Source organism: Mus pahari, chromosome 7, assembly GCF_900095145.1.
Source record: "Mus pahari chromosome 7, PAHARI_EIJ_v1.1, whole genome shotgun sequence".
NCBI lineage: Eukaryota > Metazoa > Chordata > Mammalia > Rodentia > Muridae > Mus > Mus pahari.
In genome coordinates, this window is record NC_034596.1 from 19,837,791 (window position 1) to 19,852,278 (window position 14,488).

Sequence of the window (14,488 nt, forward strand, 5' to 3'; positions counted from 1 at the left end):
AAAAAAAAAAAAAAAGAAAGAAAGAAAAAAAAAGAAACAGTTCTAAAAAAGCTAGAGATATATAAAAAGCCCTGATAGGTGGGGCTGTTGGGTGTGTGTGTGTGTGTGGTGGGTCACAGTTTGTTGAAGAAAAAACAAGAGATTAGATATCCTGACACAAAAGATCAAATCACCCCAAGGAACTTGAGCTCAAAATCAGCTCAAAATAGTCTAATGATAATGTGGCCCCCTTTCCAACTTCTGCCCTCAAGGATCCCCTTCCCTTCCCCTCTATTCTTTCTTCTCTTCTATCTAATGTTAGGGGGTTGAAAGAGTAAGAAAAGGGTGGAGAAGGGTAGAAGAAAGAAGAACCTGCAAAGCAGCAAAAGCCAGCTACACCAATCCATCACAGCTGTGGAGATGCTGGCCTTAAAAACTTTTCAGAAGTAATGACAGTTACTAAGCAACTTCCTTATTACAACTGGACCTAGTAAGTTTTATCTGCCTACTGACTAAAAACATACTAGCCATGTAAGAACCAGCACCATCATCTGTGCTTTTTTTCCCATTTAAATGAGTAAACAATTTTTTTAGTCACATGCATTTGATTACTGTGATCTACACTTGAAAGCTGTTTTCCTAAAGTTCTAAACTTTTAAAATTAAAAGCAACACCACATACGATTGTATTTTGTTTTTTTGTTTTTTTAATTATATGTAAGTACACTGTAGCTGTCTTCAGACACCCCAGAAGAGGGCGTCAGATCTCATTACAGGTGGCTGTGAGGCACCATGTGGTTGCTGGGATTTGAACTCAGGACCTTCAGAAGAGCAGTCAGTGCAAGAGCTGAGCCATCTCTCCAGCCCCCATACAATTGTATTATCCTCCTACCTCCTTGGTATTCAAGCTTGTCATACTACCTTCACTTCCCAGTCAAATATACTCTGTAACTACAGCACCTCTCCAGTCTTACTCTAACCTGATGGAGAACCTTAGCTCCCAACTATTTATTAAAATTCAAAAAAGTCTAAAGCATTCCTTAATGCCTTTCTGGAGAAAATGAGATTAATACCAGTATTTGTGTAGAAATTTCATATAAAGTGTTCAACGAGCTTTTGGGATTTGATTCCAACAGTAACAAAAGACCTAAAGCCTAATACCAGCATGACTGTTAACTGAGCACCATGAATTGAGAGCTGTCATCCCAATATCAGAGACTTAATATGCTACTCAGGCCCAACAGAGTAAATACCACTCTAGCTACAGTGAAAATAAACCAGGGTGTACTCCCTCCAAAATTAAATAGTTAAAAAGGAAATCAATTAAAAGGGAGGAGCCAGGCGTGGTGGCCCACTCCTTTAATCCCAGCACTCTGGGAGGCAGAGGCAGGCGAATTTCTGAGGCCAGCCTGGTCTACAAAGTGAGTTCCAGGACAGCCAGGGCTATACAGAAAAACCAAAAAAAAAAAAAAGGGAGGATGCTACAAAAGGAGAAAGAGACAGAGACAAACACACACACGATACTCTGGTATAAAATGTTCATCTAGTCTCTGCTTTAATTATCAAGCTATTATGATTACAATAGTAGTGTTGAGGACACATAACAAGACATGATCTCTGATAAGGCAATAAAGAAAAGAAACGGAAACTGAATATGCTCAATAACCAGGGCAGTTACACAGAGAAACCCTGTTTCAAAAAACAAAACAAAAGGAAGGGATGGAGTTAGGGAGGGAGGGAGGGAGGGAGAGAGAGTGTGTGAGTGTGTCACTGACTGAGCCGGGGCATAGTGGCGCACGCCTTTAGTCCCAGCACTCGGAAGGCAGAGGCAGGCAAATTTCTGAGTTCGAGGCCATCCTGCTCTACAAAGGGAGTTCCAGTACAGCCAGGGCCATACAGAGAAACTCTGTCTTGAAACACCCCCCCCCAAAAAGAAAGTAAGTATCACTGAAGTAATGCAATTGCAGCTGGGTTTGGCAGAATTCTTGGCATTATTCTCCTTAAAAAAAAAAGAAGAAAAAAGAAAAAGATGGATTCACACCATCACCACCCCAGCCATAAATGTAGCATTTTAAAAGGGGGAATGATAGCATAGAAGAGCTCAATAGTAGAGCACTTGACTGGCAGGCTCAAGGCCCCAGGTTCAAGTGGCAGCACTACAAAACATTAGCATCAGTAACAAAGAACAAAATGAAAACTTCAGCCAATGAAAAAGCACATGAGTTAGTTTATGGCTAGGGATGTTTAGTTAGTAAAGTGCTTGTCTTGTTTGCATTGGAGGTAGAAGCAGAAGCTCATTCCAGCAAGTTTAAGGCCAGCTTAGCTATATGAAATCCTCTCTTAAAATAAATTGAAAATAGTCCTTGTATTACTATTACTATTTAGCTCTAATGCCATACTATTCAGCTTCATTAAGAAATAAAAGAGCAGGGCGTGGTGGCGCACGCCTTTAATCCTAGCACTCGGGAGGCAGAGGCAGGCGAATTTCTGAGTTCTTTCTGAGTTCGAGGCCAGCCTGGTCTACAGAGTGAGCTCCAGGACAGCCAGGGCTACACAGAGAAACCCTGTCTCAAAAAGCCAAAAAAAAAAAAAAAAAAAAAAAAAGAAATAAAAGAGCAGGGCTGGAGAGATGACTAAGCAGTTAAGAGCACTGACTGCTCTTCCAGAGGGCCTGAGTTCAATTCCCAGCAACCACATGGTGGCTCACAACCATCTGCAATGGGATCTGATGCCCTCTTCTGGTGTGTCTGAAGAAAACAATGGTGTACTCATATACATAAAACACAAGGTCAGGCTGGCCTTGAACTCAGAAATCCGCCTGCCTCTGCCTCCCTAGTGCTGGGATTAAAGGCGTGCGCCACTACACCCGGCTGCAGCAGGGTAGATTCTTATGAAGACCCTCCTGCCTCTGTAAAGGTAAGCACTTCCCCACTGTGCTTGATTTTATTTTTTTTTTATCTCTTTTATTTTATTGAGACAGGGTTTCTCTGTGCAATCCTGGTTGTCCTGGTACTCACTATATAGACCAGGCTGACCTCAGACCTGGAGATCCTCCTTGCAACTGCCTCCCAAGTACTGGAATTAAAGGTGTATGTCAAAACTCGACACATGATTCTTTAATATTTATTTATGCTGGGCAGTGGTGACGCATGCCTTTAATCCCAGCACTTGGGAGGCAGAGGCAGGCAGATTTCTGAGGCCAGCCTGGTCTACAGAGTGAGTTCCAGGACAGCCAGGGCTACTCAGAGAAACCCTGTCTCAAAACAAAACAAAACAAAACAGAAATTTATTTATGAGTACACTGGCGCTGTCTTCAGACCAACCAGAAGAGGGCCTCAGATCCCACTACAGATGGTTGTGAGCCACCATGTGCTGGGAATTAAGCTCAGGACCTCTTGAAGAGCAGTTAGTGCTCTTAGCCACTGAGCTATCTCTCCAGCCCCTGGCACATGATTCTTAACATTTTCTTTAAAGGATGGCTTTTGCTACTCCCCAAGCTTGCTGCTTCAAACTCTGAATCCTGCCTCAGCATCCCAGATGGTTGGAATTACAGGCACATTACCACTGCACTTGGCTCTGGCTTTATTTTATTTTTGAGACCGGGTGCCACAGAATTCTAGCAGGCCTCAAACTCACACAGAGTAACAGAGGCTGATCCTGAAAGTACAATCTTTCTACCTTCCAAATGCTGGGATTACAGGATTATACTGAAACTCATCTACTCAAAGTCTAGAAGAGAGGGTATTAATTAAGGTTGTCCCATATACACTTTAAGCTTTTGGTTCTTAGCCCAAGATTGTAAATGACAGATTTTGTTTCCAAGTTACACATAGCTTTGTTCCCAAGATTTCTTTGATCTGCTCATACTTTACATGCAAGGTCTGAATTACTCTCATTTCACACCTGTTACTTATCCACTGTTAAGTTTTCACTTAAACTTTGCTCTTGTCAGCACTCTTGATTGCTAATGACTTCTGTACCATTTCACAAAGCCAACACACTAGGCACTTATTACCATCATTTATCTTTGATGACACGTGTCTCAACCTGAAAATTATTTTTAGAGGTTGCTGTGATAGATATTATGACCAAGAGACAACTTATAAAAGAAAGCGTTTATTTGAGGCTTACAGTTTCAGAGGGTTAGAGTCCATGATTATAATAGTAAAAAGCAAACAGCAGTCACACATGAGGCAAAACTATAGTTCAGAGTTTACTTCTTGATCCAAAACTAGGAGACAGAGCTAATAGGGAATAACACCCACGAGTGGCATCTTAATCTCCTAACCCTTCACAAACAGTTCCACCAATTGAGGATTCAAGCATTGAACCAAACAAGCAGATGGGAACCAATCTCATTCAAACCACCACAAAGGTGGGAGTTAAAGTAGAAGTGAATCGGCAAGGCCCCAATTGTTACAACTAAAACTAACTTTAAATTTTTTTTAAAAGATTTATTATTATATGTAAGTACACTGTAGCTGTCTTCAGACAGCTCCAGAAGAGGGTGTCAGATCTTGTTACAATGGTTATGAGTCACCACGTGGTTGCTGGGATTTGAACTCCGGACCTTCAGAAGAGCAGTTGGGTGCTCTTACCCACTGAGCCATCTCACCAGCCTCCTAACTTTAAATTTAAGAACAAAAATCTGTCTGCATAAATTATACTGATATACTGATTATTACCTAGTAATGTCATTTGACTTCTTTAAAATTGCCATCAAGAGTCTGGTTTGCACCATTTTGGTTCTCTTAATTTCCTCTTCTCTTTATAGTATTTATTTGGATTTCAATCCTTTTACTTGAAATGACCCCACAATTTAGGAACCTTTAAGACATCAGCTACAAAGGCTATTCATCTATTCTGGAAAATTGATTAAAACTATCCATCTCTAATTTACTCTAAAAAGTAGTCAAAATCTTGAAATTGTGAGTGCTGGAATAAAGGGGTACATCACCAGGTATCTAGCTGACTCATTTAAACCAAATCAATCCTCACCTTTTCCTTATATATCAAAATTCTCCTTTCTAGTGCACACACCCACATCATTTTATTGTGTGTTCAAAAATATAAAGCTTCACTTTTTCTTTGGACACCTTACTAAATTACCAATTACAAAACAAAGAGTATGGTTATGGTTTAGTGTTACAGCCCTTACCTAGCATATTCAAGGCCCTGGGTTCCAGCTCTTAAAAATGAATTGCTGGGGGCTGGTGAGATGGCTCAGTGGGTAAGAGCACGGACTGCTCTTCCAAAGGTCCTGAGTTCAAATCCCAGCAACCACATGGTGGCTCACAACCATCCATAACAAGATCTGACACCCTCTTCTGGTATGTCTGAAGACAGCTACAGAATATAATATATAATAAATAAATCTTTAAAAAAAATGAATTGCTAATCTGTCAATCATCAGATTCTTGTTGACTAATTTATCACTTCCTTGTCTATATGTTCAGGTTAAATAAACTTGTCAGCTCACACTCACACCATGAATTCTAGATGCAGCTACACCAGTACAGACATCCACAAGTGGCTAGAGACATAGCTCATGGCGGCAGATCACATGCCTTGCCTTAACATTTGGAAAGCTCCCAATTCCCACATAAAAAGGAAAACAAAAAACAAAAAGGAATCAAGCTTCTCCTTCTGACCTGCTCAAATCATGATTCCTACCAACAACAGACCACCCTCTAGTGACACCAAAAAAACCTTCCCTCAAGCTCTATCCCAAATCCTCCCAACGACCTAGAATGACAATCACTTCCAACACTGCTCCCAATACTCACCCTCAAATCTATTATCTCTGTGAAGTCTTATCTGAGGTTTCTGTTTCCTTCTAACTATACTGCATTTTACTCATAAACACCTTATAAAAATTACCTAGTATAATTCTCTATATTACAAAATGCTCAAGGGCATAAAATAAAATAAAATCCGTGGTTCTCAGCTTTGTTCTTCCCTGTATTGTTTAACCTTTCAAAACACATCAAGTTCTCCAGAATATCTGCCAACTGGAGACATGCTTTCCCAGGGTTCTTATTCCAGGTTGGTCATCAAGGCAAAATTCAGCTAATTTATGCATCAGTGTACAAATTAGTCAACCTACCTACCTCTTCTATTTCTGTCTTGTGCAAGAAAAAAGTACTACTGTCCTAATTTCAAAAGTTCTCTTATTAAAAGGATATGCATGAGAGGTCTCCAATAAATGTCTGGTCACTCTCTCAAACCATATCAAAAAAAGGAAAACTCCCACATCTATGCTTCCATAAAACCCAGTTACAGGAGATAACCCCTGACCCCTTCTTCCAGTCTCTTTGGACAATGTATTCCCATAGGTGGTATACATACAGGCAGTACACATTCTTTGTTGTGTGTAAGAGCTGCAAGATGGAATAAACATTCCTTTGTTTCAGAATTAAACTGCAAGCCAGGCAGTGGTGGCGCACACCTTTAATCCCAGCACTTGGGAAACAGGCAGGTGGATTTCTGAGTTCGAAGCCAGCCTGATCTACAAAGTAAGTTTCAGTACAGCCAGGGCTACACAGAGAAACCCTGTCTCAAAAAACCAAAAAAGAAAAAAAAAAAAAAAAAAAAAAAAAAAAAAAAAGGGTTAGGGTTAGGTTAGGTTAACAAAAGCCATCAATATATGCTATTAAAGTCTATTACTATCCTAGTTGACATCTCTTGAATGTAAAAAATTCAGGCGGAGCTGGGCATTCGGGAGGCAGAGGCAGGCAGATTTCTGAGTTCGAGGACAGCCTGGTCTACAAAGGGAGTTCCAGGACAGACCGGGATATACTGTTGAGAAACCCTGTCTCGAAAAACCAAAAAAATAAAATAAAATAAAATAAAATCAGGCCAAACAGCTGCCTCCCCACATAGATGTTAACAGAACAAAATGGCATCTTTACAAAGCAACAGTTTTCTGCACTTCACTACCAACTCTTGATTGCTTTTGATCCCTAACATCTGTATCTATCAACCATGATTTTGCTCAGATAATCTCTTTTGTTCTAGTAAAACAGGTAGGTTAGGTTTTACACAACAGGGAACAAAAGTTCTAGGTTCCATTGATTTGATATGATGAAGAAATGAAGGCTAGAAGGAAAAAGCCTTTTTCCCTTCTCTTATGAAACCCTGCATGCTTGCCTTTGAAAAGACACCTAAATAAGATCTAGGGCAAGCCTATCAGCTACCAGCTGCCTCTTATAAAGGTGGCATGTGAAAAGCAAACCCAGCAGCTTCTTCATCACCAGTCTGTAACTACCTATCAATGTGCACAGGAGTCACAGTTTGCAGCATTAATATCTGACACTCTATGGCATGCTATTTAAATTTTAGAAACTTGCTTTATTGAATAAGAGATCTGGGCAATGAATGACCCAAGATTTAAAAGTCCCCCCCTCTAATAAGGGTGAATCAGTTAACATCCCGGCTGGGACTGGATAGTGCAAAACCTGTAAAGCCTTTCTTGCCCATTCACACCAGAAATGCTTCCATTTCCATACACCGGACTTAAGTGAGCCAACAAATAGAAAAGAAACACTATTAAATATTGAAATTTGACCAGGGCATGGTATTCTTCAAATTTTCTGTATCCTTTTCATTCAGTGAACTCTCCCTACACACACACACACACACACACACACACCTCTTTAGCAAGCAAAGGCTCAACATATTCTTACATGAAAAATAAAACTATGTCTAGATTTTTCATTCCTAAATCTTGGGGGGATGGGGAAATTCTAGCATCTCTATGGTAAAAGTCCCCATGCCTTCTATGACATGAAGAACTTACAGATCTCAGGACCACTCTTCTCCTGGCACAAGGTTAAATAGGTCTTTTTTAGTCTTGTGCAAGCCTACGCGGCTGCTCCCCCAAGTTTTTTGTAACCCAGAGCTTGGGGAAAAAAAGGAGTTACCCAACCCCCGAGAAAGCTCTGAAACAGGTATGAAGGAAGTCTGGGGCTCAAATCACAAACTCTCCACCCCACAGGTTTCTCCCATCCGGAGCACCACACAAAAGGGTCTCGCTCCCGCCGCCCTACTAACGCCGGCGCCGACTCACGACTCACCAGGACCGTGGTGCAGATGGACCTCAGCTCCGACTCCACTTTCTCCCGATAGTCCTTGATCAGCTGCAACTTCTTGTCAGAAGTGTCGGTCTTCTGCTCAATGCTCGAGATGACCCTCCAGGCGGACCTGCGGCCCCCGACCACGTTCTTGTAGGCCACCGACAGCAGGTTGCGCTCCTCGTTGGACAGCTCGGCGCCCTGCTCCGTCACGGCTTTCATGCAGGTGGCCATGTCGTCGTAGCGCTCGGCCTGCTCGGCCAGCTTGGCCTTCTGGATCAGCTCGGTCTTCTCCATGGCGAGCGAGGGCGAGCGCCGAGCCGGATCCGGAGTCCTCCTGAGAGCCGCGAGGGGCGGGGCGGGGCGGCGCCGGCGAGGACAAAAAGGAGCGAGGAGAGAGCACGTCAGACAATGCAGCCGGACGCCCGCTTTGTCTCGGCGCACGAGGCCGCGCGTCCTCCGGCCTCTCACCGGGCCGCCGCCTTCCGCCCGCGCCCTCCGGCCCGCCCGCCGGGCCTCCCCAAGGCCAGAGCGCGGGCCCCACCCGGCCCAAGATGGAAGCGGCCGTTGGCGCCGCACCTTCCCGTCCCAGCCCGACCCTCAGGCGCGCGGTAGCCCAGCAGTTCGGAGGACCGTGCTCCGCCACTGTCCCTCGGTCCCTCGCGGCGGCGGCGGTGGCTGCAGCCGCAGTCCCGGACCCGTCCCCGCACTCACCTTTTAGTCTCCGCGGCCACGACGCGAGTCCCAACACTTTGATCTGCTTTGGGCTTTAGCCGAGGACCCTCCCGTCTCAGCCTAGCACGGAGCCGACGAGCTCGCCACCGACCAATAGAACGCTGCACCTCCCCAGGGAGTCCCGCCTCCAGCTTCTCCCCTGCCCAATGAAGAGCGAGCGCGCGGAAGGGGGCCCAGGGGGCGGGGCGGGAAGCGAAGCGGAGGCTCCGAGGGTGGGTCGGCCCGGGTAGGTTCGGTTGGCCCGCAGGCTGCGGCTTCGGCCACGGGGTTTCCTCCAATTAGATCCAGGGTGAATGGACGTCACTGTTGCCATGGCGATGCTTTTACCAACTCCCCTCATCCTCCCCGCCAGCCCGGCACTCCTGGGTGCGGCACGGGACCGGAGGTGCTTTCGACCTCCGAGGCTGCGACCGCGTGTCCTGTGGCAGTAGCCACTGCAGATGGGGCGTTGCAGCTCTCGAGCTGCTGCGGCTGCTGCTGGACTTCGCAGGAATGAGATAATTGGCCGTTTTGTTGCACAAGCGCCTTTCTTCCACCTTCCTGTTCTTGACAAAGGTTTGGATCCCCAAGGCATTAAAATAAAACCCTTACAAATTTCCTGTTTCGGTTACGAATTAGAAATATCCCGATCCCCATTAAGAAAGGGTTAGTTCCCAGAGAAAGTGGCTTAATTCAAGTTTTCACACAGGCACCCGAAAACTAGCAATTCCCTTATGGAAAGGTAGATTCAGGAGATCTGGGCAGGTCCGCGTGGCAGCGTCAGGTAAGCTTTTCTTTAAAACGGGAAATGACATTAAGCACGATTTGAACAAACACAACTGTGACTACCGGATCCCCGGAAGCATATTTCTTAAACATTTCTTTACTAGTTTTCCACATTAATGTCTAAGTACACCCTGCCCCGAACACACACACCTTTGTACTCTGTAAAGCTTGTATGCATGCTTTTGTTTTTTGTGTGTGATGGTTTGGGGTTTGTTTGTTTCCTGATATATTTGTGAAGATCTCATGATTTTCTCTGCACAATAAACACCCTTCTGAAATGAGAGCACTTGCCCCTGATGCCATGTATTCAGGGTCACAGCTAACATTTTTCTCCTTTAAATAGGCTCCCTTATTTCCTGGCCCTTCAATTCCTAGTGAGGTGGCTGTCCTACCCGACTTAAAGAATGAAACTGCCACCTGGGCTCTAATGAGATTCCAGTTCCTCAAGGGCTCAAAGAACTTCAGTGACTGCCACAAGCAAAGTGGATTCAAATGCTAAACGGAACCAAGCGGACCTGGAGTCTACCGAAAGGAAGGTCTGACCTTGAGCGCAGATGGGAGGGGAGGGAGGGAAAGGGGCGAAGCCTCCAGAAATTCAGATCTCCTCCCAGCTGCCACTCCCTACCCAACTTGTAAAGGTTGCTTTGTGCTTTGACCAGGAGAGGCCTGGTTGGAAAATGACTCTGTCTTAATACAGAACCGCTTTACTATGTTCCAGTGCAGCGGAGGACCGCCCGGTGTTATTTCTGGAATCCCCAAGGCCAGGCTGCAAGACACACGAGCGTTTATGTTCCTGTGGGTTGGGGTGGAGCTGGACACACAGAAATCCCGACGGAAAGAATTTACATGTGGAAGGTCAGATAAAATGCCTTCTGTGTAAGCAGTGAATTTCAAGATTCCCTAAATTAGAGCAGCGAGCCCAGCCCATAGAGAGGAGACGCCCATGGAGGTGATGAGATGGAGACATATGAAGGGAAATTGTCAAAAGGGTTGTTTCTGAGAGAGGCCTACCCAAAAGGGGCACATGCCAAATATTTACTACAGACAAGCTCATATGATCATGTGAAATCAAAAACTGACACATTATGAAATTGTAATATCTGAGGGACTCCTTAGAATCTGCCTGTGTCTGAAAAAAAAAAAAAAAAACTCAGCACTTCAAGTCCCAGAACACAGAAAAGCTGACATTTAGAGTAGCTTTATTTGTTATTATTTTATTTACTTATTGAGGGTCTCACTGCATTTAAATCCTACAAGGATTATTTCATTCAATATACTTAATGCCACTAAACGGAACACCATCTCCAATTTAAAAAAAAAAAGGGAAATGAGACACAGCCTGATCATGGTCATGGACAGGTCACTCAGCTACCCAACAGCAAAAACTACATATATGGACACATGTGGTGTTTGTGTCATCCTTGAATCTTTGCTGTGGCTGTTCTCCCCTAGTCTTCTTCTCTGATAGGGGTTGTAAAGCCCTGACTATTCTAGTCTGTCTTCTTTTCTTTTTTTTTTTTTTTTTTTTTTTTTGGTTTTTCAAGACAGGGTTTCTCTGTATAGCCCTGGCTGTCCTGGAACTCACTTTGTAGACCNGGCTGGCCTCGAACTCAGAAATCTGCCTGCCTCTGCCTCCCGAGTGCTGGGATTAAAGGCGTGGCACCACCACGCCCGGCTTAGTCTGTCTTCTTGGCAGTTCATCCTAGTACATACAAGAGGTATTTATCATCACGCCAATGCGTCCTAAAGGATTCTTAGGAAACAGACAGCAAAGAAAATACTTTGTCCTTATCTAATTTTTTCCTGACTCCCCTAGGAAGAAATCAAGAAGTCGCTGGAACAGAACAAGACACATTCATAGGCCAGCCTGGTCTACAAAGTGAGTTTCAGGACAGCCAGGGTCATACAGAGAAACCCTGTCTCGAAAAAACAAAAACAAAAACAAAAACAACAACAACAAAAAGAGATTCATTTTGCAGCCAGATGATCCTCAATCTCAGTCCTTGATATTTATGGTTTGACCTTGGGCATCTTGATCCTCTTTGGATCTCAGTTCCTAGACCTATAACCTGTAAAAACAGTTTCTAACTCGAGAGAGTTAAGTCAGCTATCACATAACAAAATAGGGGTTGTCTCACAAGTGTCTAATAAGTCGAATTAGTTTTTGCCTAGTTTCTTCCTTCCCTCTGCTTGGGGCTGGGGAAGGTGTCCTACTAAGAGAAGCTTGGAAGCTTTGTGAATGTTAATGAAAACCTATCTCTTGAATCTTTGTTGTAATCAGCACAGATAAGGACTGCTGGATGGCTTCCTTTAGTGTCAAAGGTGATTCTGGGTGTTTCCATAAAGATTTTTTAAAAATGAGATTTACATTTCATTTTTTAATTTAATATTTTCGAGACAGGCTTTCTCTGTATAGCCCTGGTTGTCCTGGAACTCACTCTGTGGGCCACAGTTGGCCTCAAACCCAAGAGATCTGGGGTTAAAGGGGTGGACCACCACCTCCCAGAGAGAATGACATTTTTATCTGAAAATTTTGTATAAGTAGATTGTCCCCATTGTTGTAGGTGAGTCACATACATTCAGTTGAAATCCAGGAGAGAGAAAAACAGCCTCCTTTGAGCAAGAGAGCCCTTCAGCAGTCTGTGTTAGAGTGTCATCTATAACAGAGGCGCCTTTGAAACCTTTGGACTGAAAATGGAGCATCAACCCTTCTGGGGCTCAGCTTGTTGGCCCACCCTGCATAATAAATCATTTATTTATAATCAGTCTCTCCTATTTTTATATTGCAATAGGTAATATTAATTTGTCAACATGACAAGATCATGGAAGAGACAAGCATGTGGACTTGTGTGTAAGGGACCTTCGAGATTACGTTAACTGAGCTGGGAAGACCCATCCTAAATATGGGTGGCATCATTTTGTCGGCTTAGGTCCTGTTCTGTATAAACAGAGAAACCAGGCTGAACACTTGCATTGTCTGTTTCCTGACTACAGAAGTAACATGGCCAGCAGCCTCCAGCTCTTACCTCCATACCCTCAAACTGAGAGCTGAAACAAATCCTTCTTTAAGTTCCTTTGGTCAATTACTTTACCACAGCATGAGAAAAGTAAGGGATACATGTATATTCTATATAATTTCACTGGGAAGCCCCCATTAACACATCCCAATAATTTTCCACTCAGCAAATGATCTTTTCATAGCTTTAGATATATACCCACAAGATGTCTGTTTTACCTCTCCCTTACCAGACCACAGGCTTTTTGAACCCCAGGGAGAAGGGGGTTTGGAGGAGGGATATTTGTTTTTCTGCCTTATCCCTCCAGTGCCCTCTAAACACCCTGCAGTCTGAGTGGTGAAGCTCTGACCAGTTAAATCACCTACCCAGTTAGTAAGCCTTAGAGTTAAGATTCAGCAGCAGGACAGTCTGGCTTCTCTCTTCTACAACAGCCAGGACTCTGTATGCTTACAGTAAGGGAGAAGCCACTACTGTTGGCTGGCGTGAGAACAATGTTTAGTTACATGGGGCTGGTGGGTGGCTAAGTGTATATGTACTAGTGAATTGGCTGCTGCTTTTATTTTCATATGGAAGCTCCGTTTCACTCTCAATGTATCTAGAGCAAGCGAGGCTCCCTATAATCCCTTGCTTATTCTCTGATGGTTTCTGTATTCTTTTTTTTATATTTATTTTTTTATTTATATGAGTACACTGAAGCTGTCTTCAGACACACTAGAAAAGGTGGTATTGTATCCCATTACAGATGGTTGTGAGCCACCATGTGGTTGCTGGGAATTGAACGCAGGACCTCTGGAAGAGCAGTCAGTGCTCTTAACTGCTGAGCCATCTCCCTAGTCCCCGGTTTCTGTATTTCTTTCTCCCATTCCAACCTCCAGACTGTGCTATTCTAGTGGGCAAAATTAGATCTCACTCCCTTGTCCCTGATGCCTTTTTTTTTTTTTTTTTTTGCTTTGCCCACAAAAGGCATTTAGTGAAGGCTTGTTTTGCAAATGATTTCAGACCATCAAGCAGACGCAAGCCCAGTCACATTGGTGGTTAGTATTACGTGCTCAGTGTGTGTCCAACCACACATAAAGGCACTAAAGCTACTTACTGCACAGAGAAGCAGAGAGCAGAGCTATGTAAAGTCACTGTGCTGACTCTGAGAGTTTACCAAGATCCTTGAAGCCAGCATAGAAGGTCCTCAGGAAACATGGCAAAGATGAAATAATTAATGCATACCCTGGTAGTAGACTGTCCAAGCCTTGACTCAATTTCTCATCAATCTGTCAAAAATACTTCTTAAGGGGCTACCATGTGCCAGATGCTATTCTAGATGTTGAAGTTTTGGGAAAGACCAAGATATCTCCAAAGAGCTTAGAAGAGAGTAAAAGATAGGACACTTAAATTGGAGCATCCTCACTCCTGTAAGTAACCTCTCATCTCTGTAAGTAAGCCCCCAAACTTTTTGATTTCCCAAAATTTGGTGAAAATTCTCAGTTTGCCATTAGAACCTTATGAGAAAGGGAAGACGTAGTTAACATCTCCTCTGGGGGACTTTTAGCAACAGCCCCCCTCACTTAGTTTCCTAGGCGACAACCATCCAGAAGTGGCTAATTGCAAGGTATAAATATCAACTCTTTTTTACCACCAGGTGGTTCTGAAATGGAACTCGGGTTTGTTCTAAGGGATGCCCTGGGATCCAGACACTTCTGTCAAAGCTATCATATGATAAAATAGAGATAGCAAGCTTATAAAGAGCTAGTGAGAAAAACCTAAGACATCAGGATACGTGGCCCACATATGTCAGAGCCTAGACACACAATGAACCTTAATAATCACACATACAAAAAATGTTCATGTTTTCAACCTTGTCATATCAAGCATGTGCTATTATATATATATATATATATATATATATATATATATATATATATATATG

The 14,488-nt window shown here is 43.6% G+C and overlaps 1 protein-coding gene across 1 annotated transcript in view; it reads right to left on the reverse strand.

Moving 5' to 3' along the window:
* Ywhaq (tyrosine 3-monooxygenase/tryptophan 5-monooxygenase activation protein theta) overlaps positions 1-8,862 on the reverse strand; it is a 25,071-nt gene extending 16,209 nt beyond the window's left edge. The window contains exons 1-2 of the mRNA XM_029540911.1: positions 8,765-8,862; positions 8,054-8,387 (exon numbers count right to left, since the gene is read on the reverse strand). Of these exons, the coding sequence (XP_029396771.1) occupies positions 8,054-8,347 (294 nt within the window). The 5' untranslated portion in view covers positions 8,348-8,387; positions 8,765-8,862. The remainder of the gene's footprint in view (positions 1-8,053; positions 8,388-8,764) is intronic.
* Between the last annotated feature and the right edge of the window lie 5,626 nt (positions 8,863-14,488).